At 53.9% G+C, this 27,897-nt stretch overlaps 1 protein-coding gene and 1 long non-coding RNA gene across 7 annotated transcripts in view; one reads left to right on the forward strand and one right to left on the reverse strand.

Annotated features, from left to right (window-relative positions):
• The window catches only part of NTNG2 (netrin G2), a 72,027-nt gene that overhangs the window by 23,825 nt on the left and 20,305 nt on the right, over positions 1-27,897 (forward strand). For all 4 annotated transcript variants that reach the window (XM_044926481.2, XM_025261921.3, XM_025261922.3 and 1 more), the window contains one exon: positions 5,619-6,262. In XM_044926481.2, coding sequence (XP_044782416.2) covers positions 5,619-6,262 — 644 coding nt within the window. The remainder of the gene's footprint in view (positions 1-5,618; positions 6,263-27,897) is intronic.
• LOC123328671 lies at positions 16,220-22,344 on the reverse strand. 3 transcript variants are annotated; one of them, XR_006543667.2, is made up of 3 exons: positions 22,229-22,344; positions 17,539-17,628; positions 16,220-16,356 (listed from the first exon to the last, which is right to left on the reverse strand). It is a non-coding gene; the product is annotated as an uncharacterized LOC123328671 (long non-coding RNA). The 3 variants fall into 3 exon arrangements; XR_006543665.2 differs by having other exon boundaries at positions 22,102-22,302; XR_006543666.2 differs by lacking the exon at positions 16,220-16,356 and adding an exon at positions 16,683-16,953.

Consider the following 27,897-nt stretch of genomic DNA (forward strand, 5'->3'; position numbering starts at 1 on the left):
TGGGGGCAGGCGAGTTAGGAGCCGAGGGAGGGAGAAGAGAATTAGAGACCTCAGGGCAGCTAGAATTAGAACCGGCTCCCAACAGAATCTCCGTTTCCGATTTGTTAATAATTTATCCCCGCTGCAACTTTTCTTACCAATAAATAGGAAATAATTTGTTAAGGAGAATTCCCCTGGCACCCTGGCTTTGTCCCTGGGATGAGGGAGTGGGGGGTGCCTCCGCGTCCTTCCTCCCCGCTGAGGAACTTGGGGCTGGGGAGGTCAGAGTCAGAGCTCGGTCGTTTTGTGAACGCGGAAACCGAGGCACAGACAGGGCCAGGCCCCACCCAAGGTCACACGCGGGGCTAGGGATCCCAACTCCATGACCCCAGGGGTCAGCGCCCAGGCTCCAGAGAGTTTACCCCCAAAGTTCTAGAAGCATCATCCAAGGGGGAGGGTGGGATGAGCTCCGCCGTGGGTTGGCTCCCCTCCGCTTTGGCTCCTGCCTGTTCTGTGCTACTCTGACTCCCCTAAGCATCCCTCCTGGGACCTCCATGCTCCGTGTCCTTGCCCCAGCCCCCCTGGCCCCGGGGTCTCCCTGGCAGCTCCCCCTGCCCTGCCCAAATCCAGCCTCCCACCCAGAGATGCTCCAGCCCCAGCTGAGGTTGATGGGCTGAGGATGAGATTTCAGCCGGCAACTCTGGCAGACAGGTTCAAAAAAAATTCGTCAGCTGCTAAACTGTTCCCTGGGGCCGCCCACACGCCCCGGTGGCACCCGAGTCCCGGGGGAGAGGCGCAGGCCTGGGGCGCCAGCGGCCTTTCCTTTTGGGGGAGGGACACGCTTCCTGACTTGTCTCTGAGCCCGACGCCCTGGCTTCCTGTCCCACCTTGGCCACTGCGGAGCTCTGTGACCTTGAGACGTGGCTCAGTCCCCTTCCTTTGTGAAAGGACCCCATTGTCCAGGATAAAGCACACGCAGGGCTTAGTGTGGCCGTGGCTTGCCCTTGGACACGCTCCCTACACCCGCTGCCCATGAGCCCTGGCCACACGAAGTGCTCGCCACATGGTACTGGTATAATCCTCAGGGCCGCTCTTGAAGTCAGCATTCTCAGCCTCACTGGACTTCCCTTCACTGGACAGAGCTTCCCTGAGTCCCCAGGGAGTGCCAAGTTCTGGGCTGTGGTGGGGGTGGAGGTGGGGAGGCCACTGAAGCTCACGGCAGTGGAGTGACTCCCATCAAGCGGCCAGTGATAGGCCAGGCCACTGTACTCGTCCTCCCAGCTACCCAGGGCAAAGCCCTTCCTGCCCCACCGCTGCTCTGCAAAGACCCAAACCAGCTTTGGCAGCATCCAGCAACGGTGTGATTTAGTCCCAACACATTGGATGGGAAGACCAGTCTGCATGAAGCTGTTTATTCCTCCTCCTAAGACTTGGTTACGTTCCAGTGACGGCCCGTCCATGGGCTCCTTGGGCGCCCAAGTAGCCAGACATCCTCCAAGCAGGTCCCCTCCATTCCTGCTGTCCTAAGAGTCAGCTTTCCCCCTTGATGGTATGTCTTGCTGGTAGCTTATCTCTGCCGTTTACAACCTCACCTCTGACTCCAGCTGCACCCTTTGTAAAAAAAAAAAAAAAAAAAAAAAAAAATCACAGAAGCAAAAGCACTAAGAGATAGTTGCAAAGTCTCTTCAATGAAAAGCCTGGTATGAAATTTTTCTCTGTAGTGTGGTTGGTCCAGGAGACTCCTGCTCAGTGTCTGTCAGGAAGTTGGTCTCCACCCGGTTCTCATCTGGTGCTGGTGTCCGGGCTGACTACCCTCCCCTCGCCCTTCATCTCTCTCGCTGCCCCACCATGCAGGTGACTTGCCTTCGTGTGTCTGTAGAGACGGACGAGCCCGGTTTCCCCAGGATTTTCTCGCTAAGATGCTTGCAGGGTCCAGAGATGATGGGTGATGCTGGGGCCGGCAGCTACTCGGTTTCTCGTCTGGGAGACGGAGGTGACCTACCTCCTGGGGTGCTGGGAGGATGCGGCCAGCTTGCACGTGGAGGGCCCAGCCCACGCCGGCCCCTGGAGGGCACACAGTGACTTGTCGCAATCCTCACACTCTTTCGAGCCTGCAGTCCCCACTGTGGTCCATGTCGTGTGCGAACTTCCCGGCTTCCCCATGAAGGGTGGGGGAAGGTTGCTGAGAAAGCCCTCAACCTCGTGTACATGAAGCTACTGTTTAATAACAACTGCTACCATTTGGGGACTTTTTCTAGGCATTTCATACAGATTATCTCACATGATATGGGATGAGTCTCAAAGGACTGAGCTGAGATTAAGCCCAAGGCTTTCAGACCCTAAAACCAACTGTCTGACCCCAGAACAGGGGTTCCTAACGGGGGAGATGGGGCTCCATGAGTCCCCTGAGTAGAAAATGTGGTGTGTTACACTTTTCTATAACAAATCCCAAGGCCTTCAATCAGGGGTAAGATGTGTGTGTGTGTGTGCGGGGGCGGGGGATACTCATGAGATGTCTAAAGAAACAAGGACTACTACATTTGATAATTTCAAAGGATGGCTCCGGTGTTATCCTGAAAAGTTAAGGGTGTGCCCCAAACATCGCTGGCTCTTTCTCTCTGGTATTAGGCCAGTTTATCTTGATGGTTTGTTTCATCATTAGTTAATCTGATCTCATAGAACTGAGTGGAAATATGCAGACTTAGGAGGCTGGCAAGAGCTGGCCCTCCAGCCGGCCCCTCCCTCACACACAGAGCCGTCAGCCATCAGATGCTGCAATGCTCAGGGTCGGGGGCTTGGGCTTGCATCCCAGGCTTGCTCCTCAGAATCCTCCTTGATGCAGAACAGGAGGAAAAGGAGAGCATGAGCTTAGGAAAGACCATGGGCCACGAAGCTGCCTTCAGCAGGAGGCACCCCCGTTCCCTAAATGGTTAAATGGAATTCTGAGACCTTGGGGTGGGAGGGCGGTGGGACAAAGAAGGGAGACAGGAGAGGGAATTGTGCTGGCGATGGCTTGGGATTTATTTATTGTACTCGCTCTTGATTAAGCCCGCTCCGCAGCAGGCGTGGGGCTGGTAAATACACAGGCTGATGCATTGGTTTCTGACCATCTGCTTCCCAGGGCCGGGGGGCGGGGGGCCGGCAGGCCCGGCAGGTTGGGGCAGCTTAGCGCCCGCAGCCAGGTTGGAGCCCTCGTCCCTTGGCAGAGCCGGCCATGTCTGTCTTCCTGATGACAGACAGGCTGGAGCAGTCTTCAGTGGGGACCCCGGGAGGAGGGGAGGGGAGGGAGGGGAGGCAGGGGGGTGGAGAAGGGGAGCGGTGAGGTGTGGCTGATTGACAGCAGCTGGGGGTGGACAGGAATACTCTCAATGAGATCTCAATACTCACTATGAGATCTATTACTATTAATCTAATTATCTTCTATTAATAACTAATTAATAGGGTGACAATAATAACTATCCCTTGGGCTTCCCTTGTGGCTCAGCTGGTAAAGAATCCGCCTGCAATGTGGGAGACCTGGGTTCGATCCCTGGGTTGGGAAGATTCCCTGGAGAAGGGAAAGGCCACCCACTCCAGTGTTCTGGCCTGGAGAATTCCATGGACTATATAGTCCATGGGGTCGCAAAGAGCCAGCCACGACTAGCGACTTTCACTTCACACTGGTGAGTGTTTACTGAGGTCCAGGCCCCATACGGACGCTCCACCACACTGGCCCAGATAAACACACTAACAACCCTGCGATGGGGGAACTAAGTTCAAAGATGAATCAGACAAGGCGGGCTTCCTGGAGAAGGGACATCGGGGATGATTCTCTAAAAACGCAGAAGAGGGAAAGTGGCTACAGGTATAAAACTCCTGGACTGACCGGGTGGAGTGGACAGGGCACCCCAGGAGACCAGGACAGAGCTATTTTGGTGGAGCCTGCCTCAGCAAACCCCAGGGCCAGCCTGCCCACCGAGGATCCCGGCGGGGACTGGGACCTGGCCCTCCGCTAACGGCTTCAAAGCCGATGGCCTGAGGTCGCCGCAGTGATGCAGGCCCAGCCCCTCAGGAGACGAGGCGCCCACACCCCCGGGAGCCGAATGCCTCATTTGAGAATGTGAGGCTTTAACTCAGATTCAAGCCGCTTTGTTTCTGAGCAAACCAGGGACCTGAAATATTCATCAAAAGAGGCTGCAATTGGTCTGGGGCGCGTGCAGTTCTTAGTGACAGTTTTTCCTTTTAATTAATAGACTTTACTTTTTAGAACAGTCTGAGGTTTACTGAAATGGAGCAGGCAGTCCAGAGAGCTCCTAAGACCCGTTTCCCCACACAATTCCCCCATTATTAACAGCTCACATTAGCGTGGCGCCTTTGTTAACCAGACGTGTTGTGATTAACCCGAGTCCACACCGACGGTAAGGTTCACTCTTGGTGTTGTACATTCTGTGGGTTTGGACAGGTGGATCATTTCTCCACCATGACAGGATTGTACTAGAGGGTTTCGCTGCCCTAAAAATCCCCTGGGCTTCCCCATTCATCTCTCCCACCCCCGGCAACCACTGTGTTAGATTTTCAGGCCTCCGGGTGAGTTCACATGGTGGACCAGGCCCGGGGGGGTGGGTCTGAACTACCGAGGAGGGGAGCCCCAGCTGGAGCCGGCTGGGCCTGGGAGTGGGCTGCCAGCTTTCAGAAGTGGGGGGGGTGGGGAGGAGAGGAAGCAAGCGGGGGGTGTGCCCTGCCTTTCCCAGCCAGTGTCCCCCACAGGGCCCACCAGGCATGTGCCAGGGACCCGGAAAGGACCTGCCACCAGATGCACCTCCTTGAGAGGGACCGATCAACACTCAGCGTGCCCGGGCTGTGGGTGAAGTGGACAGGGAGGCTCTGGGGACAGGGAGCCAGTTTCTGTGACAGACAGACCCCTGTCCCTCCTCGCAGGGTCCTGGGGCCAGGGCTACCACCTTCCAGAGCCCGGGTGCCTCCATCTGGGGCACGGAGGTAACACTCCCACACCATGCACCTCGGAAATGAGACACTAAACAGGAGAGAGATGAGACACTGTGCCCGGCTCCAGGAGACTCTGACTTCCTCCACTGCCCTCCTGTGGCTACTGATCGTGCTGTTCGAAGGGTCGGGAAGGCGTCTCTGTGTAGGAGGCAATTCAAGAGTCGAGAGTGTGAGCAGGAATTTGGAGGCAGACAGAGGGTGGAAGGGCATGTGGAGGACAGGGAACACCATCTGCAAAGGCTCAGAGGCACAGACACAGGAGGCTTGGAGGACAGGAGTGCTCAGGTCGGAGGCCAGGAATAGTGGCCCAGGGTATGGAGGGAGGAGGTCAGGGCATTGCAGGAAAGACAGAGGGCTTTATCCTCCAGGCAGTGGGGAGCCATAGACAGTCCTGGAGCAGTGACTAGCTCCCGCCTTTCTTGCTTGTCTGTGCTTAGAGTAGAAACAGATGTGTTTTCTGGGAAAGCCCTAGAGCTGCATGTGTTTTAGGGATTTCGGAAAAGAGAGGCTTCCTGGTGCCCAGACCCTGGAGCACAGGCTCTGAGACCTCTGGGCACCGGGGCAGGGGCCGGGCTGGGCCAGGGCTCCCAGTCCCCACCCACCCAGAGGAGCCAGCGCCCACTCTGGTCTTCCCTCCCAACCCCAACTTGCAGGAGAACCCCTACCTGTGCAGCAACGAGTGTGACGCCTCCAACCCAGACCTGGCCCACCCGCCGCGGCTCATGTTCGACAGGGAAGACGAGGGCCTGGCCACCTACTGGCAGAGCGTCACGTGGAGCCGCTACCCCAGCCCGCTGGAGGCCAACATCACCCTCTCGTGGAACAAGAGCGTGGAGCTGACGGACGACGTGGTTGTCACCTTCGAGTACGGCCGGCCCACCGTCATGGTCCTGGAGAAGTCGCTGGACAACGGGCGGACGTGGCAGCCCTACCAGTTCTACGCGGAGGACTGCATGGAGGCCTTCGGCATGCCCGCGCGGCGGGCGCGCGACCTGTCGGCGTCGGGCGCGCACCGCGTGCTGTGCACGGAGGAGTACTCGCGCTGGGCTGGCTCCAAGAAGGAGAAGCACGTGCGCTTCGAGGTGCGGGACCGCTTCGCCATCTTCGCCGGCCCCGACCTGCGCAACATGGACAACCTGTACACGCGGCTGGAGAGCGCCAAGGGCCTCAAGGAGTTCTTCACCCTCACCGACCTGCGCATGAGGCTGCTGCGGCCGGCGCTGGGCGGCACCTACGTGCAGCGGGAGAACCTCTACAAGTACTTCTACGCCATCTCCAACATCGAGGTCACCGGCAGGTAAGGCCCTGGGGGCGACCTGGTTCCTGGGATATTACCTCATAACCTGGAATGTTACGTGATACCTAGGATGTTACCTGGTTTCTGGGATGTTGTCTGGTTCCTGAGACATTACCTGGTTCCCAGGATGTTACCTGGTTCCTGGGATATTACCTGATAACCTGGAATGTTACATGATACCCAGGATGTTACCTGGTTTCTAGGATGTTGTCTGGTTCCTGAGACATTACCTGATTCCCAGGATGTTACCTGCTTCCCAGAACATTATCTTGTTCCTAAGATATTACCTGGTTCCTGGGACATTATCTTATGCTCAAGATGTTACCTGGTTTCTGGGATGTTATCTGACACCTAGGATGTTACCTAATACCCAGGATATTACCTGTTTCCTAAGACATTACCTGGTACCCAGGATATTACTTGATTCCTGGGACGTTATCTTATGCCCAGGATGTTACCTGGTTTCTGGGGTGTTACCTGTTTCCTGGAATGTTTCCTGGTACCTGGGACATTACTTGGCACCTGGAATGTTTACCTGGTGTTACATCAAAGGGGCTGCTTGTATTTTTCCATAGAGGGAGATAAATGGCGGACGCTAAATGCCCTCCATATAGCCCACGCTACCTCTGGCCACAGGACTGGGAAGTCTGGAGAGAATGGGCAGAGCTGGGCCCAGCTGGTGGGACTCAGGGTGAAGCCTGGTGCTCGGGAGGTACGGTGTAACTGCCCACCAACTCAGTGAGGGGCACTTGTGCCTGGGGGGACCATGAGATCACCTTCAGGCTCCGTGATTTGCTAGAAGAACTCACTGAACTTGGCAAAGCTGTTATATTCCCAACTGCTGTTTGTTACAATTAAAGGACATAGATAAAAATCGGCAGTGGAGAAAGGGGCACAGGGCAGGATCTGAGATACAACATTGCAAGCTTCCGGCCATCCTGTCCCAGGGCAGCTGTGCAGACAGTGCTTGATTCTCCCAGCAACGAAGCGTGACAACACATGGGGAGTAGCCCAGCTAGGGGAGCTTGCCCAAGCCTGGATTTCCAGGTTTTTATTGGGAATTGATCGCATAGGCATGGCTGACTGGCCATATGATTGATCACAGCCCCTCATTCCTTGGCCCACAGGTCATGTTGATACAACATGGCCCAAGGTCCCCACCATAAATCACATCTTTATTGTGAACTATGTGGAGTGGCCCCCGGCTCCGAGTAAACCAAGACACTCTTACTGGGCAGACCATTCCAAGGCTCAAAGTTACCTCCCAGGAGCTAGTCAAGGGCCACACTTTTCTTTGGAACATGTAGGGTGTGGACAGCTGTCCATACCTGCTGAGTTATTCCTTTGCTCACAGCTTTGGAGAAGGAGATGTTTTGAGGACCCTTTTGGGGGGAGGCAAAAGACCATCATAGGAGGTACAAGCAGCCTTTGATTCCCAGGAACTGTTTAGATTGCAGTTGATCAAACAGTTCCACACTGAGATATTTTGTTTGTTCGACAGATCATGTGCTTGTCAGTATGAACAAGGCCTTCATCCCACAGCAGGGATAGAACACCCTGCACTCAAGAGCCAGGCTTGGGGAGGCCCTATGGCTCATAGCCAAGGGGTCCGTGTAAAGGGCAGCGGCGCGTTAACAAGGGCTCCCTGAGCCTGGGTCCTGGGCCAGCAGTGTCGGCACCCCTGGAGACTGGCTGGAGATGCAGATTCTCAGGCCCCACGCCAGACCTGCTGTATCGTAACCTCCAGGGCAGGGCCCGGCAATCTGTGTTTGAACAAGCCTTTCTGGAGAATTCTGATACGCACTTATGTTTGAGAACCGTTGGTGTGATGGTTGGGAGTAGGCACGCTTTAGCTGATGGCCTGGATCTGCCGTAGACCGGCTGTGAGCCTCTGCAGGAGGACTGCTCTGTGCCTCAGTTTCCCCATTTGTAGAACAGGGGTGAAAACAAGCAGGCTTCTCTCCTTGGGCTGCAATGAGTTAAATGTGTTCACGTTGATGAAACCCTCAGAAATGCTTTGCGCCTGTGTTTATTACATCGTAAGCCGACTCATTGGAAAAGACTCTGATGCTGGGAAAGATTGAGGGCAAGAGCAGTGGGCAACAGAGGATGAGATGGTTGGATGGCATCACCGACTCAATGGATATGAATCTGAGCAAACTCCGGGAAATAGTGAAGGACAGGGAAGCCTGGTGTACCGCAGCCCATGGAGTCACAAAGAGTCAGATACAACTTAGCGACTGAACATCAACAATTTAAACTACATGTTTACCATGTTACGCATGCTGAAAAAGTACTTATTGAATACGATAAATAGTGGTCAAAATAATGGTGTCAGACAGCTGGGGCAGGCTGAGGAAGGACCGAGTTGAGACCCAGGGGTGTTGGAGCAGAATTAGGGCCAGGGCACATCACTGGCCAGTTTGGGCGGGGTTGCACCAGAGTCCAGCTGGGACAACGTAACAGGGCATCTCTCCACAGCAGGCTCCACGGACTGCCCTTGTACACAATTACTGATGAGTGCAAAAAATCATTTGCTGCATGGTATGTATAGTATAATCTCAGTTTTGTGAAATATATGATATAGCCACACACATAATTTCTCTGTTGACTTTAATTAACATTGGACAGAGGTTGACATTGATGGAAAGAGCTCTGTTCCGGCCCAGGAGTACTGTGGATGTAGGGGAGGGCTGGAAGCCTATGTACTAACCCCTCACTGTGGTCATGCCTGCGGAGCGGGGGTGGGCAGGAGCGGTGTGGGGCTTTGGCTTTCAGCTTGTGTTTGCGTTTTATTTCACTTTGACTCTCAGTGTGGATTCCAGGTGGGCCAAGGCAAAGGCAAGCGATTCTTTGAGGTGGGGTCAAGTTCAAGGCTGGCAGGTGGCAGTGAGCAGGTGCACGTGCAGGGGCCTGTGGTTCGGACACCCGTGATTCCTAACCCGCCCTCGCTTGGGGCGGGCTGTTTTAAACCAGGAATGTTCTGGAAACCGTCTGATATATGGTGGTTATTGTGGAAGCTGGGGGTCAAAGATCAAGTTCTTGCTCCCGCTTCTTGAATCTATGTCCAGGCTTTGGGCCGTGGTCAGCACAGTGACTTCTGCCGGCCCTGGGAATATGATGGTCTGGTTTGCTTAAGACCCTCCCAACTGCCAGCTCAACAGCTTAGCAGTTTGGGGGTGAGAACCAGATCCCCACCCTTTCTGGGGGATGTGGCCTTTTTCTGTCCTCCTCGGACTGCTACAGAGGGTTCCTCACCTTCAGGAATCTGCTCAAGGGCCTACCTTCCACTTTATCAGGCGGCTCGGGCAGGGTCCTAAGGTCTGGGCTGCTGACAGGATCTGGGCTGGATGCTGACAGCCAGGACCGGCCATACCCCTCCTACCTCAAGGCGGGTGAAGGTCATTTTTCTCTTAGGAAGGACTCTGTGATGCTGAAGTGGGGCAAATCATGTGTGGGAAGGGACAAAAGGGGCAGAAAAGAATCTCAGCTTTTCAGCCTCATTCAAATCCAGAGGGCTGCGTTGGTACTGGGTGACCAAGGCCGGGGAGGGGCAGGCGGGCAGCTGAGCTAGGTTCCAGCTCCACCCCCTGCACCCCTGTCTGGGCCTCAGTTTCCCATCTGTAACATGAGGATCAGAGCTGCCTGGAGCCCATGCCACCCTGGCAAGGTGGCAGGGCGGTCCCTACCCAGCAGCTCCCAGCTCCTGTTGGCACCCAGCCTCTGTGGACAGCGGGGATTAGCCATAGTGGTGGCGAAAGCACGCAATCGATTCACAGATAAAGTAAGTACTCTTCAGGTGGCTGGTTGGCAGGAAAGCGGCAACTTGGCTTATCGATTAATTAGGTCTGGTTAGATGGTTCAGCAAAGGGCCGTGACTTCCTCTGCTGCTTCTTTTCAAATTCCAGGTGGGAAAGCCCAGCTGTGCCAGGGAGCCAGAGAGGCAGGATGGGGTGGCAGAGGTGGCCATGGCCTGCCCAGACGATGCCCCTGGTGTTCCTGAGTAGGCTCCTAGGGACCCAGGGCTCTCGGGTGCTGGGATTTCAGACTGAACCTGTTCTGGGATTTGCTCAGAATTTTATCACCCAGAGTCCATGGCGCCTCCCCCTATAGCGTGCTAATGATATAGCTGAGATTTATTATTTGTGATAGGCTCCTTTCCTGTTGAGCAGTGAGCTAAGGACTCACATGTATCTTAGTTAATCTATAGTCATTTGATTCCCCCATGATTAGTAAATCCCTAAGACCACACAAGCTGGAGCTCTGAGCAAGCTGGACCTGATCTCCACCCCCATAGACCCTTACCCACAGGGACAGCACTCCCCTCCACCTTGTGTTTTTAGATAAGGAGGCTGAGGTCAGCAGGCATAGGTAGATCTCACAGCTAAACTGAATTCCAAACAGTCAAGATCCAACCCAAGAGTGCCCAGGCAAGCTCAAGTCTATCTCTATGGAATCCAAAGGTCTTTTGGTACTGTGATTGCTTCTAGCCCTGTCACTCAAGTCAGCTATTTCCAGCTTCAAGGGGGGACCTGGATGGGAGGGGGAGGCAGGAGTGGGCCTGCAGAGGCACCTGGCTCTGAGCTGGGGACAGGGCGGCAGAGGGAGAAGCCTGGGCCCCTGGGGATGAGGAACTGGTACAAATCAGATGGTGGGAGGAAGGGGGAGCACGAACCACGGCCCCCAGGGCAGGGCTGGGAGGAAGCAAATAGCACCTGGGGACCGCTGTCCGCCACCCGCCTCCCCTCCCTGCAGGACCAGGCCAAACAGCCGTGGAGGTCCTGCCCACTCTGGGTCTGAGATAGAGTGGGGGAGGGAATCCCGCCTGCTCCCATTCCTGGAGGTCTGGGAGAGAGGCAGGTGCGATCTTCCACTTCTACACACGGGGAACCTCAGGTGTGGACGGGGAAGGTGGCTGGGTTTATTTAAGTGAGTGCGTCTGGGGCAGCATCCGGATTTGAGCAGGAATGAGGTGGTGCTTGAAGCAGAGACAAAGGCCTGCTCCTCTCTCAACACAGTGGTCAAGGGCAGCCGGCCCTGCAGGCAACCAGCTTCAGACAGGCAGGCACACCCAGCCCCACTGCTGAGAGCTCTGGATCCCGTAAGTTTGGGGGCGACACCCAGAGGCTTTATCATTACAAAGCTACTCCCAGGAGTTGGAGATGTGGACCCCCCCAGGTCAAAGCATCATTAGATCAACCAGGATTTGAATCTCTTCTGCATCACTGATTAGCTGGATCACCTAAACTTGTCTGAGCCTCAGTTTTCCCATCTGCAAAATGGAGATATAGTAAGGACCTCACCAGCTAGGGGTGAGACTTGAATGAAATGATGTATTTGAAGAGCTTACCCTGGTGTCCGATTCCTCTGGCTAGGTGGCTGGAGAGAGGAGGAGAGACCAGTTGTTGCCAGATACTCTGATGTTATGAAAGAAGGCACATCGCAGATATAGATATATATAGATATAGATATAGATATAGAGAGAGAGAGAGAGAGAGAGGTAAAGCATCTGCCTGCAATGCAGGAGACACAGGAGATGCAGGTTTGATCCCTGGGTTAGGAAGGTTCCCTGGAGGAGGAAATGGCAACCCACTCCAGTATTCTTGCCAGGAAAATCCCATGGACAAAGGAGCTTGGTGGGGTTGCAAAGAGTTGGACATGACTGAACATGCATGCATAGATACAGATATATGAAATCTCTTGCTTTTTGAAATACAGCCGCCTACTTCACAACTCTTTGAAAATCCTGTGAGGGAAACAAGCCACACCTGTAGCCGGGCAGCTCCCGAGTGTGTTGGTGTGTCCCCTCTACTCTGGGACGTCCCCGTCTCCTCACTGTCCTGGCGGCATAGCCGCTGCACTCGTAGTATCCCACAGGCGCCTGGCAGGCCGGGGACCCTGGGATCCGAAATCAGGCAAACTCTGGCTAAACAGCCTCCCTGATCCTGCTGACTCTGGGTCTGGGGCAGAGGCAAAAGGAGGTGTTCACTGCTCTAGTCTCACCCCCAGGCCCTGCCCTGGGTCCGAGGCTTCCACCCAGAAAACTCCTGAAGGCTCCAGGGAAGCCATCCAGCTGGGCCTTAGTCAACCAGGGACAGAAAAAGAAGAGTGAGTTCCCCGTTCCTGGAGGTGTTCAAGTCAAGCAGGGTGGTGTTGGTGGGAGATGGTGGAACGAGTTTCCTTGCATCAGATGAAGGTCCTGTGCACCTAATCTATACACCACTGATTAAGGGAACAGGAGCTATAGCTACCATTGGAGAATTGGGTGGGTATTGGAATCCACCAGCTTCCTCAGATGCCGCCAAGGTCTGGCTTCTCACCCGAGGCCCTGGGCTGGCCAGCACCTGCCTGGTTTTCCCCCTCCCTTGGCCCCTTCCCCTTTCTTGCCTTCGTGTCTTCTTCCATAAGCGTCCTGTCCCTATTGATCACCCAGTAACTGGAGATGGACGGAACTTAGGACGAGAATAGAAACCGCAGAAGGGAAGAAGGCTTTGTGCACGTTGGTGGGTGGGGGGGTGGCGCAGAGAGGGGAGGGAGGGACCAGAGAGCAGAAGGCGGTCCACTGACTTTTTGTACATTCTAGTCTCTTCCTCCACTGCCCACAGGAAACACGAGCGAGAAGGGAAGCGTGTAGTTCTACTCTATCTGCGCTGACCCTTGTAGCTCTGTGATCCCCACCGAGGCTGGGGGCGGGGCTTCCTCCTTCCATCATGATAACTGTTGTTGCTGAGCAGTTCTGATGGGCCACGTGGTATTCTGAGTCCTTTATGCGTGTTTCCTCATTGATCCTGCCCCATGAGGGGCATCATCCCCAGCACACAGATGAGGAAACTGAGGCTTGGGAGGCTGAGAAGTAACATTTTCTTTCTCTCTTTTTGGCTCTGCTGGGTCTTTGTGGCCCCATGTGGGCTTTCCCTAGCTGCGGCGAGTGGGGGCTACTCTCTAGTTTCCGTGTGCAGGCTTCTCACTGCAGTGGCGTCTCTTGCTGCGGAGCACAGGCTCTAAGAGTTCAGTAGTTGTGGCACGTGGGCTCAGCAAGTGTGACTCTGGGGTCACAAGCTCAATAGTTGTGGCGTATGAGCTAAGTTGCTCTGGGGCATGTGGGATCTTCCTGGACCGGGGATCAAACCTGTGTGTGTCTCCTGCATTGCCAGGCAGATTCTTCACCACTGAGCCACCAGGGAAGCCCCTTGGAGACTGAGAAATAGAGGAAGGTACCCCATTAGGATGACTGTTTTCAGAAACACAGAAAACAACAGGTGTTGGTGAGGATGTGGAGAAATTGAGACCCCTGTGTGCTGTCGTCGGAGAGTCAAATGGCACAGCCACTGTGCAAGACAGTTTTGTTTGATTCCTCAAAAAATTAAACAGAATTCCCATATGATCCAGCAATTCCGCTCCTGGGTATACCCCCAAAGAATTGCAAGCAGAGACTTGAACAGATATCTGAGCAACCATCTTCCTAGCAGCATTATTCACATGGGAAAAAGGTGGAAACAGCCCAAGTGTCCATCATTTGATGATGGAGTAACAAAAATGTGGTCTATATTAGTATTAAGCCTTGGATTAATATTAAGGAATAGTATTAAGCCTTGAAAAGGAAGGATATTCTAACACCTGCTGCAACATGGATGAACCTTGTGGACTTTATTCCAAGTGAAATAAACCAGACACAGAAGGACAGATACTTTCTGAGTCCATATGTAAAGCACCAGGAAAAAGCAAATTCTTAGAGACGGAAAGTGGAATGAGGTTACAGGGTAGGGGAGAGGGGAATGGAATTATTATTTAGAGGGTACAGAGTTTCTTTTTGACATGTTGTAAGAGTTCCAGAGAAGTATTTTTTAAGGTCATTCCTTTGCTTTGTGGGTTAATTTTATTTTATTTTTGTCTATGCCATGTGGCTTGCAAGATTTTAATTCCCCAAGCAGGGATTGAACCCGGGCCACTGCGGTGAATACTCGGAGTCTTAACCACTGGACCATCAGGAAATTCCCTGGAAAAGGATATTTTTGGTAGTTGCACAATAATGTGAATGTACTCAATGTCACTGAGCTATACACTTTAAAACGGTAAGTCTTATATTATGTATAAGGACTCGCCTGGTGGCTCAGTGGTAAAGAATCTGCCTGCCAGTGCAGAAGATGCAAGAGATGTGGGTTTGATCCCTGGGTGGGGAAGATCCCCTGGAGAAGGAAATGGCAACCCACTCCAGTATTCTTGCCTGGGAAATCCCATGGCCAGAGGAGCCTGGCAGGCTATGGTCCATGGGGTCACAAAGAGTTGGACACAACTTAGCGACCAACACATGACATGTTATATGTATTTTAACACACACATACAAGAAGAAGTAGGTGGATGACCTCCATGTCAGACTGTCCAGGTGTGACTCCTGGCTCAGGGGTGACCCAGGGCAAGTTTCTCAGCCTGTCTGTGGCTCCTTTTCCACCTCCATAAAGTGGAGATAATACCATGGGGTTTAAATGAGATAAACCATGAAAAGGATCAGAGCCATGGCTGGGCCACGGTGAACAGGCAGTAAGTGCTTGGGTCACCACTGCATCGGTAAACACCAGGATCGCACATTCTAGAGGTCCTTTAAGGGGCCCGTGGACTTTCAGGAGGGTGGGCTTTAAGGCTCCTGGTCTCCCAGAAGTACATGCTAAGTGCTGTGTGGGTGTGCAGTCGGCCCAGGGGAGGGCCCTAGTTTTTGTTCCAATTCCAAGGGGGTCCATGATCCCAACACATTTAGAGAGTCAGTTTCGTGTTTTACTTTCTATTTTTTCAACCCAGCATGTGTATTCCCAGCTCATTAGGGGCAGAGATTTGGTGAGATGCAGTTAACACCCTTTAACCAAATCTGCCAAGCCTCCTGAACCATTGCCTCCCACCAAAGACAAGACATGCGCAATACTGCTGAGAAATGGCAGAGCTGTGTGGAGGATTGCGGGGGTGGGCTCCACTGCCAAGTCTGGGAGGCGGACCCAGGGGGCATTTGCGTGCCTTTGGGCTGCTCATCTACCCGGTGTGGCCCCACCTCTCGTGGGAGGGGCAGGAAGGGGGTCCTGGGTTTGCCTGGGGTCTCAGAAGATGTGGGGAGCCCTGCAGGTGAGTTAGGAATGGAGTCACTAACAGTAAAGCCTTCCATCAGCCCTGGGGGGAACCAGCACCCACCCTTTCTCCTGCTGAATGAGGAGGATTTCCTTCTGAGAGTTTCAACATTGTTGTAGCCCTTCACTCAACAAATATTTTTCAAAAATAAACCAGACCAGCATTGGTCCTTTTTAAAATTTCTTTACTTATTTTTGGTTGCTCTGGGTCTTTGTTGCTGCAAGCGAGCTTTCTCTAGTTGCAGAGAGCAGAGCACGGGCTCTAGGTACCCAGGCTTCAGTAGTCATAGCGCGTGGGCTCAGCAGTTGTGGCATACGGGCTTAGCTGTCCTGAGACATGTGGGATCTTCCTGGACCGGGGATCAAACCCGTGTCCCCTGCATCAGCAGTGGGATTCCTATCCACTGAGCCACCAGGGAAGTCCCCAACAAATGTTTCTAGTGGGCACTTGTGTTAGTTTCCTGGGGCTGCCATCCCCAAGTACCACACGTCAGGTGCACTTAAAACAATAGAAATGTATTGTCATGGAGTTCTCGAAGCTTGAAGTCTGAAATCAAGGTGTCGGCAGGGCCGTGCTCTCCCTGAAACCTGTTGGGGAGAGTCTGGCCCCTAACTGCGACGGGGAGCCAGCATCTTTGGAGTCCCCTGCCTGTGGATGGACCACCCCATCCTTTCTGTCTTCGTGTGGCACCTTCTCTCTGCTCTTCTGTCTCCAGAGTGTTCTCCATGTGTCTCCTCTTCTTAGAAGGACAGCAGTCAGATTGGACTAAGGGCTCATCCTACTCCAGTATCGCCTTATCTTAGGTTATATCTTGATCACATCTGCAAAGACCCTATTTCCACATCAGGTCAGAGTCACAAACACCAGAGGTTAGCACTTCAATCTGTCTTTCTGGGGGACACGATTCAGTCCATAGCAATAGGTATTTTGTGTCCAACACAGCCAGGCGCTTCGTATCCAAAAGCCCCACAGGGTTTACAGTCCTGTAGAGAATCAGAAATAAACAAACGAAACCACCATGGATGACTCAGGTTGCTGGGAAGGTGGCAAACAGGGAAGAACAGGAAAGGTGGCTGGGAGGACTGACCTGACGTCAGGACTCAGGTGGTGGGGGACCCCCGCTGCGGAGGCAAGCAGAGCAATTTTGGTCAACGGTCCCCTAAGACATCCACCTGTCAAAGGGAATTACAGTTGCTTCCAGTTTGGGGGAACTATGAATAGAGCTGCCTTGAGCACTCATGTGAAGGATTGGGAGGGAGCATAAGCTTTCATTTCTCTTGAGTGAATCCCCGGGTGTGGGATGGTGGGTTCATATGATAAGTGTGTGTTTAACTTTCTAAGAAACTGTGGATCGGTTTTCCCGAGTGGCTGTCCCCGAAGAGGAAGACAGAGTTCTGTTTGCACCTGTTGCTGTGAGATGCCCTTGGGATCAGAGCCTCTGGACAGCCACGTCTGAAGGGCAGGCTGCACTGGGCACCTGGAGTCCTGGGCTTTGCGATGACAGCCGACATCACCGGAGTGTGTGAGGCTCCGAGACAGAGGAGGAAGATGAGGGCTGACCAGGGATGCGGCCTGGGAAGCTAGACAGCGAGGGCAGGACACGGAGAACGAGGAGCCACGGGGGAGGAAATCTGGAAGGACAGTGCCCCAAAGCCCAGCAGGAGGAGTGGGTACAGGGGGCAGGGGCATCAGTGTCCAGTGTCACTATGGGGTCCAGACAGAGGACAGGAAGGTGGGTCTGTGGACTTAGCAATAGGGATATCAAAGGTGGCCTTGAAGGGGCAGGTTTGGGGGAATCGGGGATGAAGGCCAGGTTGACTGGATTCCAGGGTGAATGCAGAAAATTTTTAAAGAATGAGTAAGGAGTAGGAAATAAAAAAGGCACTGCTGATAAGGCTTTCAAGAAATTTGATCCTGAGAGGGAGCAGGGAAACAGGACATGAGCTGATGGGGAGTCTGGGGGAAGGAGAAGATTCTTTCTGAAGAGAAGGAGGGACCACAGCACCCTGGGGTGCTGACAATGCAGAGAGGGGCAGCAGGGGAATGTGCTGGAGAAAGGAGGGCCTGGGAGGATGGAGGGGGCTCTGCCACAGTGTGGAGGGAGAAGCGAACAGGGGCAGGCTGACAGTCAATAGTTAAGCCAGCACCCCCCCCCCACTTCTTACATTTCTAAGGATCCCGTATCCTCATAGCAACCTAGAGCAGTCATCCTCCCGGCTCCGAGGTCTCTCTGAAATGAGTCAGTGGCGGCCCACCTGGGTGTCAAAGAGAAGCCTGCATTTGAATTCAGACTCTTTCATTTGCTAGTTTATGACCCAGGTCAAGTCTCTTCAATTTCCCTGGGCCTCAGTTTCCCCGTCTGTGAAATGGGACCCTGTCATTTTGAGAACCATCTGAGAATTGCAGGTCTTCAGCTCGAGACCCAACGACATGCAGCAGGTGCTCAGGAGATGGGTGCCCCTGTCACTCATGAGGAGTCAGTACGTGGTCAGGGGAACCAAACCCTCTTTCGACGGATACATCGCTCACGTGAAGGACCTGCTACAGCCAAGATGAATCCCTGGATCTCTGCTCCTGGCCGGCTCTCTGCCCCACCTGCTTCATGAGTCATTGGGTGTGCAGGAAAGAGAAACTTATTTTCATGTTAGAGGTAGTGACCTTGGAAGAGTGTTAGTGCCAACAGCATCTCAGGGAGTGTGGAGGACCAGGCAGGTTCCTGTGCCCCGCACCCAGCCTGGTGAGCCGCAGGATCTATGTGGCTGTAACCGGGGCTAATGAGGCGTGGGCCGGACATACAGGGCCGGGCAGGGGAAATCCAACTGGGGAAGAGGCAGGTCAATTCCAGGCTAATTGCGAGGTCCTGTTCCGCTGCTGCCCTGGCTTGGCCGCCTCCCTACCCCTTAGCAGAGGGAGCCTGGGCGGGGGAAGGGGGGGGCTGGGCATTTTGAAGGCTTGCTGGCACACCGCCCACATCAAGTACACTTCAGACTCACTGGTGCTCCCTTGTATGTACCCCTCCAGGCCACACACGTGTGCAGCCCCACCTACACATGGGAAGCTGCTTCCACAAGCATCAGTCACAAACGCATCCCACGCCCCACCGCCGCCGTGCACCCCGGCTCACAGAAGCCGACCCGGAGGACGGAGCTGGGGCTTTCTCAGCAGCCCAGGGTCATCAAGGAGCCTCGGCCAGCCTGCTCCGGCCTTGGGGAGTCTGGGGGGCCTCTCCCCACATTTGCAGTTTCCTCCTTCCGCTCTGGGGAAATGCCTGCCTCTGGATTTTCCCCCTTTTTTCTTTCATTGAAGTATGGTTGATTTACAACGCTGTGCTGATTTCTAGTGTGCGGCAACGCGGTTCAGTTAGACGTCTGGATACATGTTTTAAGCGTATTCTTTCTCATTACGCTTTCTCATAGGCTATTTAGAGTTTCTCACAGGATACTGAATGTGGTCCCCTGTGCTGTATGGCAGGCGCTTGTTGTTTATCCAGTCTATATATAAAAGCTTACATCTGCTCATCCCAAACTCCTACTCCGTCTTCCCCTAAGCCCCTCCCCTTTGGCAACAAGTCTGTTCTCTCTGCCTGTGAGCCTGGTTTGGTTTCATAGATGGGTTCATTTGTGTCGTATTCTAGGTTCCACATATAAGTGGTTTCCTCTGGTATTTGTCTTTCTCTTTCTGGCTTAGCGCGATCATCTCTAGGTCCATTCGTGCCACGCATGGCACAGTTTCGCTCCTCTTCGCTCTGAGTAGTGCTCCGTTGTGAGCATCCACCGCATCTCCTTGGTCCATTCCTCTGTCGCCGGCCGTTTAGGTTGTCCCCGTGTCTCGGCTGCTGTAAACACTGCGTGGATCTTTTCGACTTACAGTTTCATCTGGGTATATGCCCAGGAGTGGGATTGCTGGCTCATATGGTAGCTCTATTTTTAGTTTTCTAAGGACCCTTCATACTGTTTTCCATAGTGACTACACCAACTTACGTTCCCCCCAACAGTGTAGGAGGGCTCCCTTTTCTCCACACCCTCTCCAGCATTTGTTACTTAGAGGCTTTTTGACAATGGCCATTCTGACCAGTGTGACCACCTCTGGATTCCTACCCAGCCCTCCCCGAGTCCGTCAGCCTAAGCATGTCCTACGTGGACCCATCGCCATCCCTGCCCCCCAGAGAGGGACACACACACTCCATCAGGATCTTGCTTGGGGAGGTGACTGGCCCGCCCCCTTCCATGCAGAGGTTTTCTCCAAACCCAAACCCAGTCACGCCACTTCCCGGAACAGCGCCCTTCAATGGTTCCCTGTTGACCTTAGAGACTCCGTCCCCATGGGCCACAGACCCTTCCTCCCACCTCCCTGGGTGTGCTGGGCTCTGCGTTCTGGCAGGTCAGCCCCCTGCCCACAGCGGGGGCCCTCTGACTTGCCTCTGAGCTGTTCCTTCTTCCTGGGACACAGCCTGCCCACCCGCACCCCTGCTGTCTGGCAAACTTCTCATTCCTCAGGGTTTGGCTTGGAGAGCACCTCTCTGGGGCCCCAGAGGCTGGGATCCCCGTGGCCCTCCTCTCTGCCCCCTTCTCAGGCTTTCTAGAAGAGCAGCAGTCCCGCTGTGCTATCCCAGCTGCAGCCACACTTACACCCAGCTGCATCCCCTTCCCCACCCCGAGCTCCAAGCTCTGCGAGAACAGGGTCTGGGTCTGTGTTCCCCACCTGTAAGACTGTAAGGCCAGCACTGAGAACCCGGGAGCCGGGCTGTGTATTTGGGGAATTCATTGATGAATGAGTGAACTTATTTACACAAACAGATGGGCCTTACCATCAGTAATCCTTTCAGAGAGGGGCGCATCTGGAATCTGGGAGCCAGGAGGTGGGGCGGCAGAACCAATGGGCTGGTGGACACCCACCCCGTCCCTCCAGCCCCCTGCTTCCACCAGCACACCCAGCGCGCCTCATGTTTCTCCCCCCACCTCCAGCACCCACCCCCCCACCAGGTCTGGCCCTTCCCTCCAGGGTGCTGGGCTCTCCCACAGGCAAAGAGATGACGTTGCTTTAGTCCACCAGCCTGGTCACACACACACCGTGTCTCCCCCAAGCCACACGCCCGAGTCCCCCCAGCACCCTTCTATCCGCTTGCTGCTGGCCAAGGAGCTGCCTCTGGCCTTATAATGGGTAATAGGATTTATCAGTGGACTGGAGGAGGTGATGTCCGTTAAAGCACTTAATACAAAAGGACTTCGCACAGAAGACCAAATCAGATTTGGCCAATGAACTCGATTGCGGGCCCGACTGCGTTCCAGGAGACCCAGCAGCCGGCATTTATCCACATCGCCCTGAGCGAGCCGGGTCATGCCGGGCAGCCGAGGTCTCGCACACCTGGGCCCTGCGGCTCGGCGCTCAGTCTCCCCTCTTCTTGGGGTCTCAGGCCCTGACTAGCACTTTTTTGACCCAGATGGCTCAAGTTCTCCGGCATCTAGGAGCCCTCTTCCCGATAATACCCTAGTCCTGCCCCCACTCCACAAATTCTCTATGAGTCCAGTATCCCTTACTGGGATCCCCAACTGTCCTCATCACTCGTCACCTCTTGTATTTTATATTTTGGCCGTCACACTATTTGGCTTGTGGGATCTTAGTTCCCCGACCGGGAATTGAACCCAGGCCCTCAAGAGTGAGAGCATGGAGTTGTAGCCACTGGACTGCCAGGGAATTTCCTAGTTTATTTTTATTTCTTGGCCACACTGTGCAGTATGTGGGGTCTTAGTTCTCCCACTAGGGATCCGACTCTCACCCCCTGCATTGGAAGTGTGGAGGCTTAACCACTGGACCAGCAGGGAAGCTCCCCCTCATCCCCTCTTGATCCATCCTCTCCAGGCATTTCTCCTGACCATTGCTTGCTTCCTTGATGCATGCGTCTCTCCCTGCTGGTGTGTACCAGCCAAGAACACAGTCTCTCCCTTAACCCCCTAAAGGTCTGACACCCCCAGGCCACAGCGATCCATCACAAGTGGACTCGGCCCCTGGGGCGAGTCAATGAGAATGGTCACGCACAAAGGGGACACTTCAAAGAACGGCCATTAGCCAGCAATGACCCCGAGATCCAGCCGTTGGGCCTTGGCCACCTGCTGCCTGCGGGGACAGCCCCTGGACCACATCTCTCACGAGCTCCCAGCCCCCTCCCATGGCCTCCCATTCCTCCTTGGGGTCCAGGCCCCCAACCCCAGATGCATGAGCCCTTCCACGAGGGGTGTGCCCTTCTCGGGGTCAGCCTTCTCCCCCACATGTCCACCCTCACCTGCTAATATCTCCAGGCCAGCGGAGGCATGGGGTTTGCTCCCCTGTACACCCAACAGCCCACTGCAATCTTTCTCCCCAAACAAAAGAACAGTCTTTCCCCAGAGATAAATGCTCTCTCTGGCAAGAGAAACGGGAAGACACTGCTGGAGGCTTTAAAATAGAAGTTTGTTTCTAGCAACTCTAGCCTTCAAGGTGTCAGAAATACGCCTATCCTTCCCCAGAAGGCTCCATATGTAATGACGTTTGGACAAGTGGGAAAAGAAGTGGGGGAGGTGCCAGGCAGAGGGGAGCAATTACCAAGAACCCCCCGGGGTCCTGGGCTCTCCTGTGCGCCCCCGACCTGGGCATACCCGTGAGTGCAGGGTTAATGGTTGAGGGGGCCCAGCCCCGCCCCCTCCTCCCCTCCCACTTCCAAGCACCCAGATCTCTTGTTCACCCAAACTCACTGCTTCCCTCTCTTTCCCCCAGAAACCGATGACATCACTCATTCCGGTCTTTCCGGCAGCCAGGAGTTGACCTACATTCCTCCGCCCTCCTGTCTGGGAGGCTCTCCAAACCCCCGGCTTCTCTCACCCTGAGAAGGGGAGGGCCCAGCTCACGATTTTCATGGAGCCCGGGTGCCAAGCCCGTGTCCAGATGGCGCTCCCGCCAGCAGCTCCCGGGCACTGCCTGCCCCTCCCTGCGGGGCAGGGCGCACTGGCGCCTGGCACGGGCTGGCGCCCCTGCCGTCCTGACGAGAGCTTCGTGCTTTGAGCAGCTGTCAGGCCCCCAGCCAGGCCCGGCGGGTGGACGGGATGGGGTGAAGTCCGCGTGTCAGTCTCCTCCTGACAAGAGCAGGGCCCGTTTCCCTGAGAACTTGGGTTGTGTGTGATGGCCTGCTCCAGGAGGTGAGGCTCAACCCCGCCTCCGGTCCCTCCTGGCCCTCCCCTGGGGCTCGTTAGGGACTCATCAACTGGAGAACAAGAAAGGACTTAGCGATTTAGGTGGGGAGGCAGCTGTGCCCCCCTCTCTGGAGGGTGGGCGGGCAGGCAGCCGGACCAGCTTGCGGTGGGTGGGTGGGCAGGGACATCCCAGGCCAGGCTTTGAAAGGGATCGGGGGTCGAGCGGAGGCTGTGGTTCACCATGAGGGTGAGCAGGGGTGGCAGGTGGGGCTGCCAGATGAATGCAGGCTGCGGGGCCAAACCTGAACTTCAGAGAAGCCCGAAGTATTAATAGTGCGCTTAGTGCAGACGCGTCCCAATTATTTCATGGGACATGCGGGCGAAGCTTGTTTTATTGCTCTTGCTTTATTGAACTTCGAAGATACTGTGCTTTTCACAAATTGAAGGTTCGTGGCAGCTGTGCACCAAGCAAGTCAGTTGGTGCTGGTTTTCCGACACCGTTTTCAGGGCTTCCCTGGTAGCTCAGTTGGTAAAGAATCCGCCTGCAATGCAGGAGACCCTGGTTCGATTCCTGGGTCAGGAAGATCCCCTGGAGAAGGGACAGGCTACCCACTCCAGCATGCTTGGGCTTTGCTTGTGGTTCAGCTGGTAAAGCATCTGCCCGCAACGCAGGAGACCTGGGTTCAATCCCTGCGTTGGAGAGATCTGCTGGAGAAGGGAAAGGCTACCCACTCCAGTATTCTGTCCTGGAGAAGTCCATGGGGTCGCAAAGAGTAGGACACGACTGAGCAACTTTCACTTCCTTGCTCACTTCAGGTCTCTGAGTCACGATTTGGTAATTCTTGCGCTATTTCAAACTTTTATTATCATTACATTTGTTCTGGTGATCATCGGTCTGTGATCTTACTACTATGACTCACCAAAGGCTCAGATGAGGGCTAGCATTTTTCAAAATGTAGCATTTCTTTAGTTAAAATCTGTACATATTTGTAGACATAATGCTGTTGCACACTTAACAGACTACAGTATAGTGTAAAGATGAACTTTTTTTTGGCCACTCAGGGTCTTCATTGCTGTGCACGGGCTTTCTTTGGTGGTGGTGAGTGGGGACTACTCTTCGTTGAGATGTGGGGTCTTCTCTTGTTGCAGAGCAGTTCCTTCAGAAAGCTACTCTCTAAGCCCCCAGTCTTCAAGTGGTTGCTGCTCTCAGGCTTAGCTGCCGCTCAGCTTGTGGGATCTTCCCAGACCTGTGAGCAAACCTATGTCCCCCACATTGGCAGGTGGACTCCCAACCACTGGACCACCAGGGAAGTCCCTGCACATAACGTTTATATTCTTTGAGAAACCAAAAATATCATGTGACTCCCTTTATTGCTGTATTTGCTTCATTGGTCTGGAACTGAACCCATGGTATCTCTGAGACATGCTTATACTTGAAAGTTATTTCCTGTTTACCTGAAATTCAAGTTTAACCAGGGATTCTATATTTGTATTTGCTAAATCTGGCAACCGTAGTGACAGGAGGCCCTTTAGGGAAGCGACTCTAAGACACTGGGCGTGTTTCCCTGGTGGGGGCCCCCAGGGACCCAGAGAAAAAGTCAACTGATGGGGGCATTTGTGCTGACTGCCAAGAGGGGCTCTAGGGTAGGGTGTTGGCAAGGCAGCTCGGATGAGGGCAACTGTCCCATGGGGCTGGGCACCTGTCAGATAAGGACAGACTTTGTTCCTAGGAATCCACAGATTCCCACCGATACCACTTGTGGGCCATTACAAGGGCAGCGCAGCTGGCGTGTGTGGAAGGCTGGCTATGCGCCCGACCCTGTGCTGAGCACTGCCCCCATGCCCGCCCGTCCCCGTCCTCTCGTTGCACGGCCCTATGGGAGCCGTCAAGTCCCCGGTTTTACCAGGAGACTAAGACCCTGAGGCTGGCCGCCCGCCCTCACGCCGCTCCGGCCGAGGCACCGCCTGGCTTTCCGCGCCCCATGTTGCACAGAGAGCTTCTGTGCAGCATCTGCCGCTCCCGTCCTTTCTTCCTCCATCATTCAGCCCCTCTTGATTAGAGCCCACTGTGTGCCGGATAACAACAGTATGTTGGGCACCCGTGAACAACTGAATGTTAGAAAAGTTGAAAAGCTAAGATGTAACTCAGCCCTTCCGTTTGCAATTGGAAGGTCTGAGGCTGGGAGAAGTGACTTGCTCAAGGTCGCCTGGGCAAAACCTGAGCAGGGAATCGGCCTGGCGCTCTGGCTGCTGACTCAGCACCTCTGCCCCTGCCCCACTCCTGCCGCCGTCCACAGGTCAAAGCCCTGGCATTCTGTGATGGGACGGCAGCAGATCCTGAATGGGGTGGGGGGGCACTGCTGGCCAGGGGCAGGTCCTGTGGGCTGGCCGGCCTTGCGCTGTCCCTTCTGTTCATTATTAAATGATGCTTCCCGATGGATGAGCCGAGAAGTGCTGTGTAGCGGGGTCAGGTGGCACAGGCGATGGTTTTCTGGTGAGACTGATGGTTCTCAAAGGTCAAATTCAGAAAGCAATTCCTTGGGAAAATTGATCCCATGGATGCAGGAGAAATGTCTGGGCCAGAGGTGTGGCCAGGAGTCTGGACCACTTGCCTCGCTCTAGATGCAGGCAGCGGCTGGTGTTGGGACAGAAGGCAGGAAAGGGAGTTTCTTTCTCCTGCGTTTCCTTGGCCAAGGCTGGGCCTCAGAATTGGTGATGGGCTTGGGAGGATCAGCCCAGTGGCCCTCCCCCCGGCCTTCATCATCCAGGTGGAATCAAGGCAAGGGGAGTGCTGAGAGACACAGGGAGTAGAGTGGTGATGAAACCCGAGTATCGCGCCCAACAGTTCTGGGTTCAAATCCAGCCTCTTCCACCCAGAGGCCTGGGGTGACTTGTGGCTCTTGACCTACCTACCACAGTCTTACTTCCTCACCTGTAGAATGGGAAGAAGGATGCCTTCCAGGTTTTCACAGGGATTCAGTTAATAATGCAAGATTTTTCTCCCACTCTGTGTGTTTTTTCACTTTCCTGATGGCTTCCCCCGAAACACAAAAGTATGTAATTTTGATGAAGTCCAGTGTCTCTATTTTTTCTTCTGTGGCTTGTACATTCGGTGTCATGTGTAAGAAACCATCGCTTAATCCAACGTTGCAAAGATTAACCCCTGTTTCTTTTTCAGAGTTATCTAATTTTAGCTCTTACATATAGGTCTCTGATCAATTTTGAGTTAAGTTTTGTTGATGGCATGAGGTTGAGTTCTAGTATCAGTCTTTAGCATAAGGATATCTCAAATGATTTGTTTACTTACTGATTTTTTTAAATGAATACACTTTTAAATTTTGGCCTCGCTTAGACAATAATATTTCTGAGATTTCCAGGTTTGGTGAATTTGTCCCTTAAAAAATTACTGTGTAATCAAAGTGAAAGTTGCTCAGTCATGTCTGACTCTTTGCGACCCCATGGACTATACAGACCATGGAATTTTCCAGGCCAGAATACTGGAGTGGGTAGCCTTTTCCTTCTCCAGGGGATCTTACCAACCCAGGGATCGAACCCAGGTCTCCCACATTGCAGATGGATTCTTTACCAACTGAGCCACAAAGTAAGCCCCAGAATAATAGAATGGGCAACCTATCCCTTCTCCAGGGGATCTTCCCGACTCAGGAATTGAACCAGGATCTCCTGCATTGCAGGTGGATCTTTACCAACTGAGCTATCAGGGGAGAATCCCAAAGAAGTCTGCTGCTGCTGCTGCTGCTGCTGCTAAGTCACTTCAGTCGTGTCTGACTCTGTGCAACCCCATAGACGGCAGCCCACCAGGCTCCCCCATCCCTGGGATCCTCCAGGCAAGAACACTGGAGTGGGTTGCCATTTCCTTCTCCAGTGCATGAAAGTGAAAAGTGAAAGCGAAGCCACTCAGTCATGTCCGACTCGCAGAGACCCCAGGGACTGCAGCCTACCAGGCTCCTCTGTCCATGGGATTTTCCAGGCAAGAGCCCTGGAGTGGGGTGCCATTGCCTTCTCTGCAAAGAAGTCTAAGACTATATAATCCATGGACTTCTCCAAGCCAGAATACTGGAGTGGATAGCCTTTCCTTTCTCCAGGGGATCTTCCCAACCCAGGGATCGAACCCAGGTCTCCTGCATTGCAGGCAGATTCTTTACCAGTTGAGCTATCAGGGGAGCTGTGTAATAAAAACTAAACAAAAACTATTAAACTGTTCTGCAGTTCATACTCACATCTCTCCCAACCATCTCGCGTGGTCCACTTTGGAAGATGACGCCGATCACAATGAACATTGGGACAAAGGAGAGTGTAGCAGGGGCTGATAGAGGCAGGATCATGAAAGGCCTGCCTGCAGAAGTGGCATTGGGCCTTGAACTTGACACTCTCATTAGGTGTTAGCTTTAGGAGAAAAGAGCAGAGCCTGGCAGTGCATCCAGCAGAGGGAACAGCATGTGCAGAGGTCCAGAGGAAAGCAGGATCAGAACCGTGGTGGACAGAGACAGCGAGAGACAGAGACTTGGAGAGACACAGAGGGACACAGAGAGAGAGCCAAAAAGGTGAAGCCCCACACACATGTGTGCGTGCACACACACACACACACACACATAGGCAGTATCACCCAAGCTCCCTGCACAAGTCAGGAAGTCTGAGAAGCAGGTCCATTGACTGGGTTCTCTTTCTGTGCCAGTCCTGGTGGACCTTCCCCCATGCCGTGTGGGCTCCTCCTGGCAGCCCTGCCCAGCACAGAACTGCTCTCCATACTCATTCCAGGACTCAACAAGGGAGGCAGAGAAGCCAAGACACCCTCTGGGAGATGAAGATGGTGGGAGGGGATGGCCAGCGTGGGGTGGGGCAGAGCCGGGGTCAGGGAGAATTGTCTGGATTTGGATCCGGAGTGGGCTTTAACCTGCATGACCTTGGACAGGCTTCTCTCCACCTGTACCTCTCACCGCTGCCAGGCCTGTCCAGCTCTCACATTCTGTGACTCTCATCTATCGTAATTACAATACACTTCTCAGATTCAGCTGCCCTTAAACAAATTTTTAACAAGCCAAGATCAGTGTGATCACCCAAAGTTAAGATGGCAGTCTTTTCTTTCTGTAGCTGATATCTAAAAATATCTGATCTTCGGGCTAGAGGCATGGTGTACATTCCTGCTTCCACATGGCTAGGGTATTCCTCTCCAGCTAGCTCTGTGGGATGTTAAATAGGAATTCAAATGAAAAAAATGAAAACCTTCCGAGGTCAAATATGTTTTGCCAGCAAACTTTAGTTAGACAACTCAGCAGGTTTGTTTCCTGCAGGACTTGTCAGAGCCTTTGATGTGCTAATATACACTAGGACTCTGGGTGAAAA

This window comes from Bubalus bubalis, chromosome 12 (genome assembly GCF_019923935.1).
Source record: "Bubalus bubalis isolate 160015118507 breed Murrah chromosome 12, NDDB_SH_1, whole genome shotgun sequence".
NCBI lineage: Eukaryota > Metazoa > Chordata > Mammalia > Artiodactyla > Bovidae > Bubalus > Bubalus bubalis.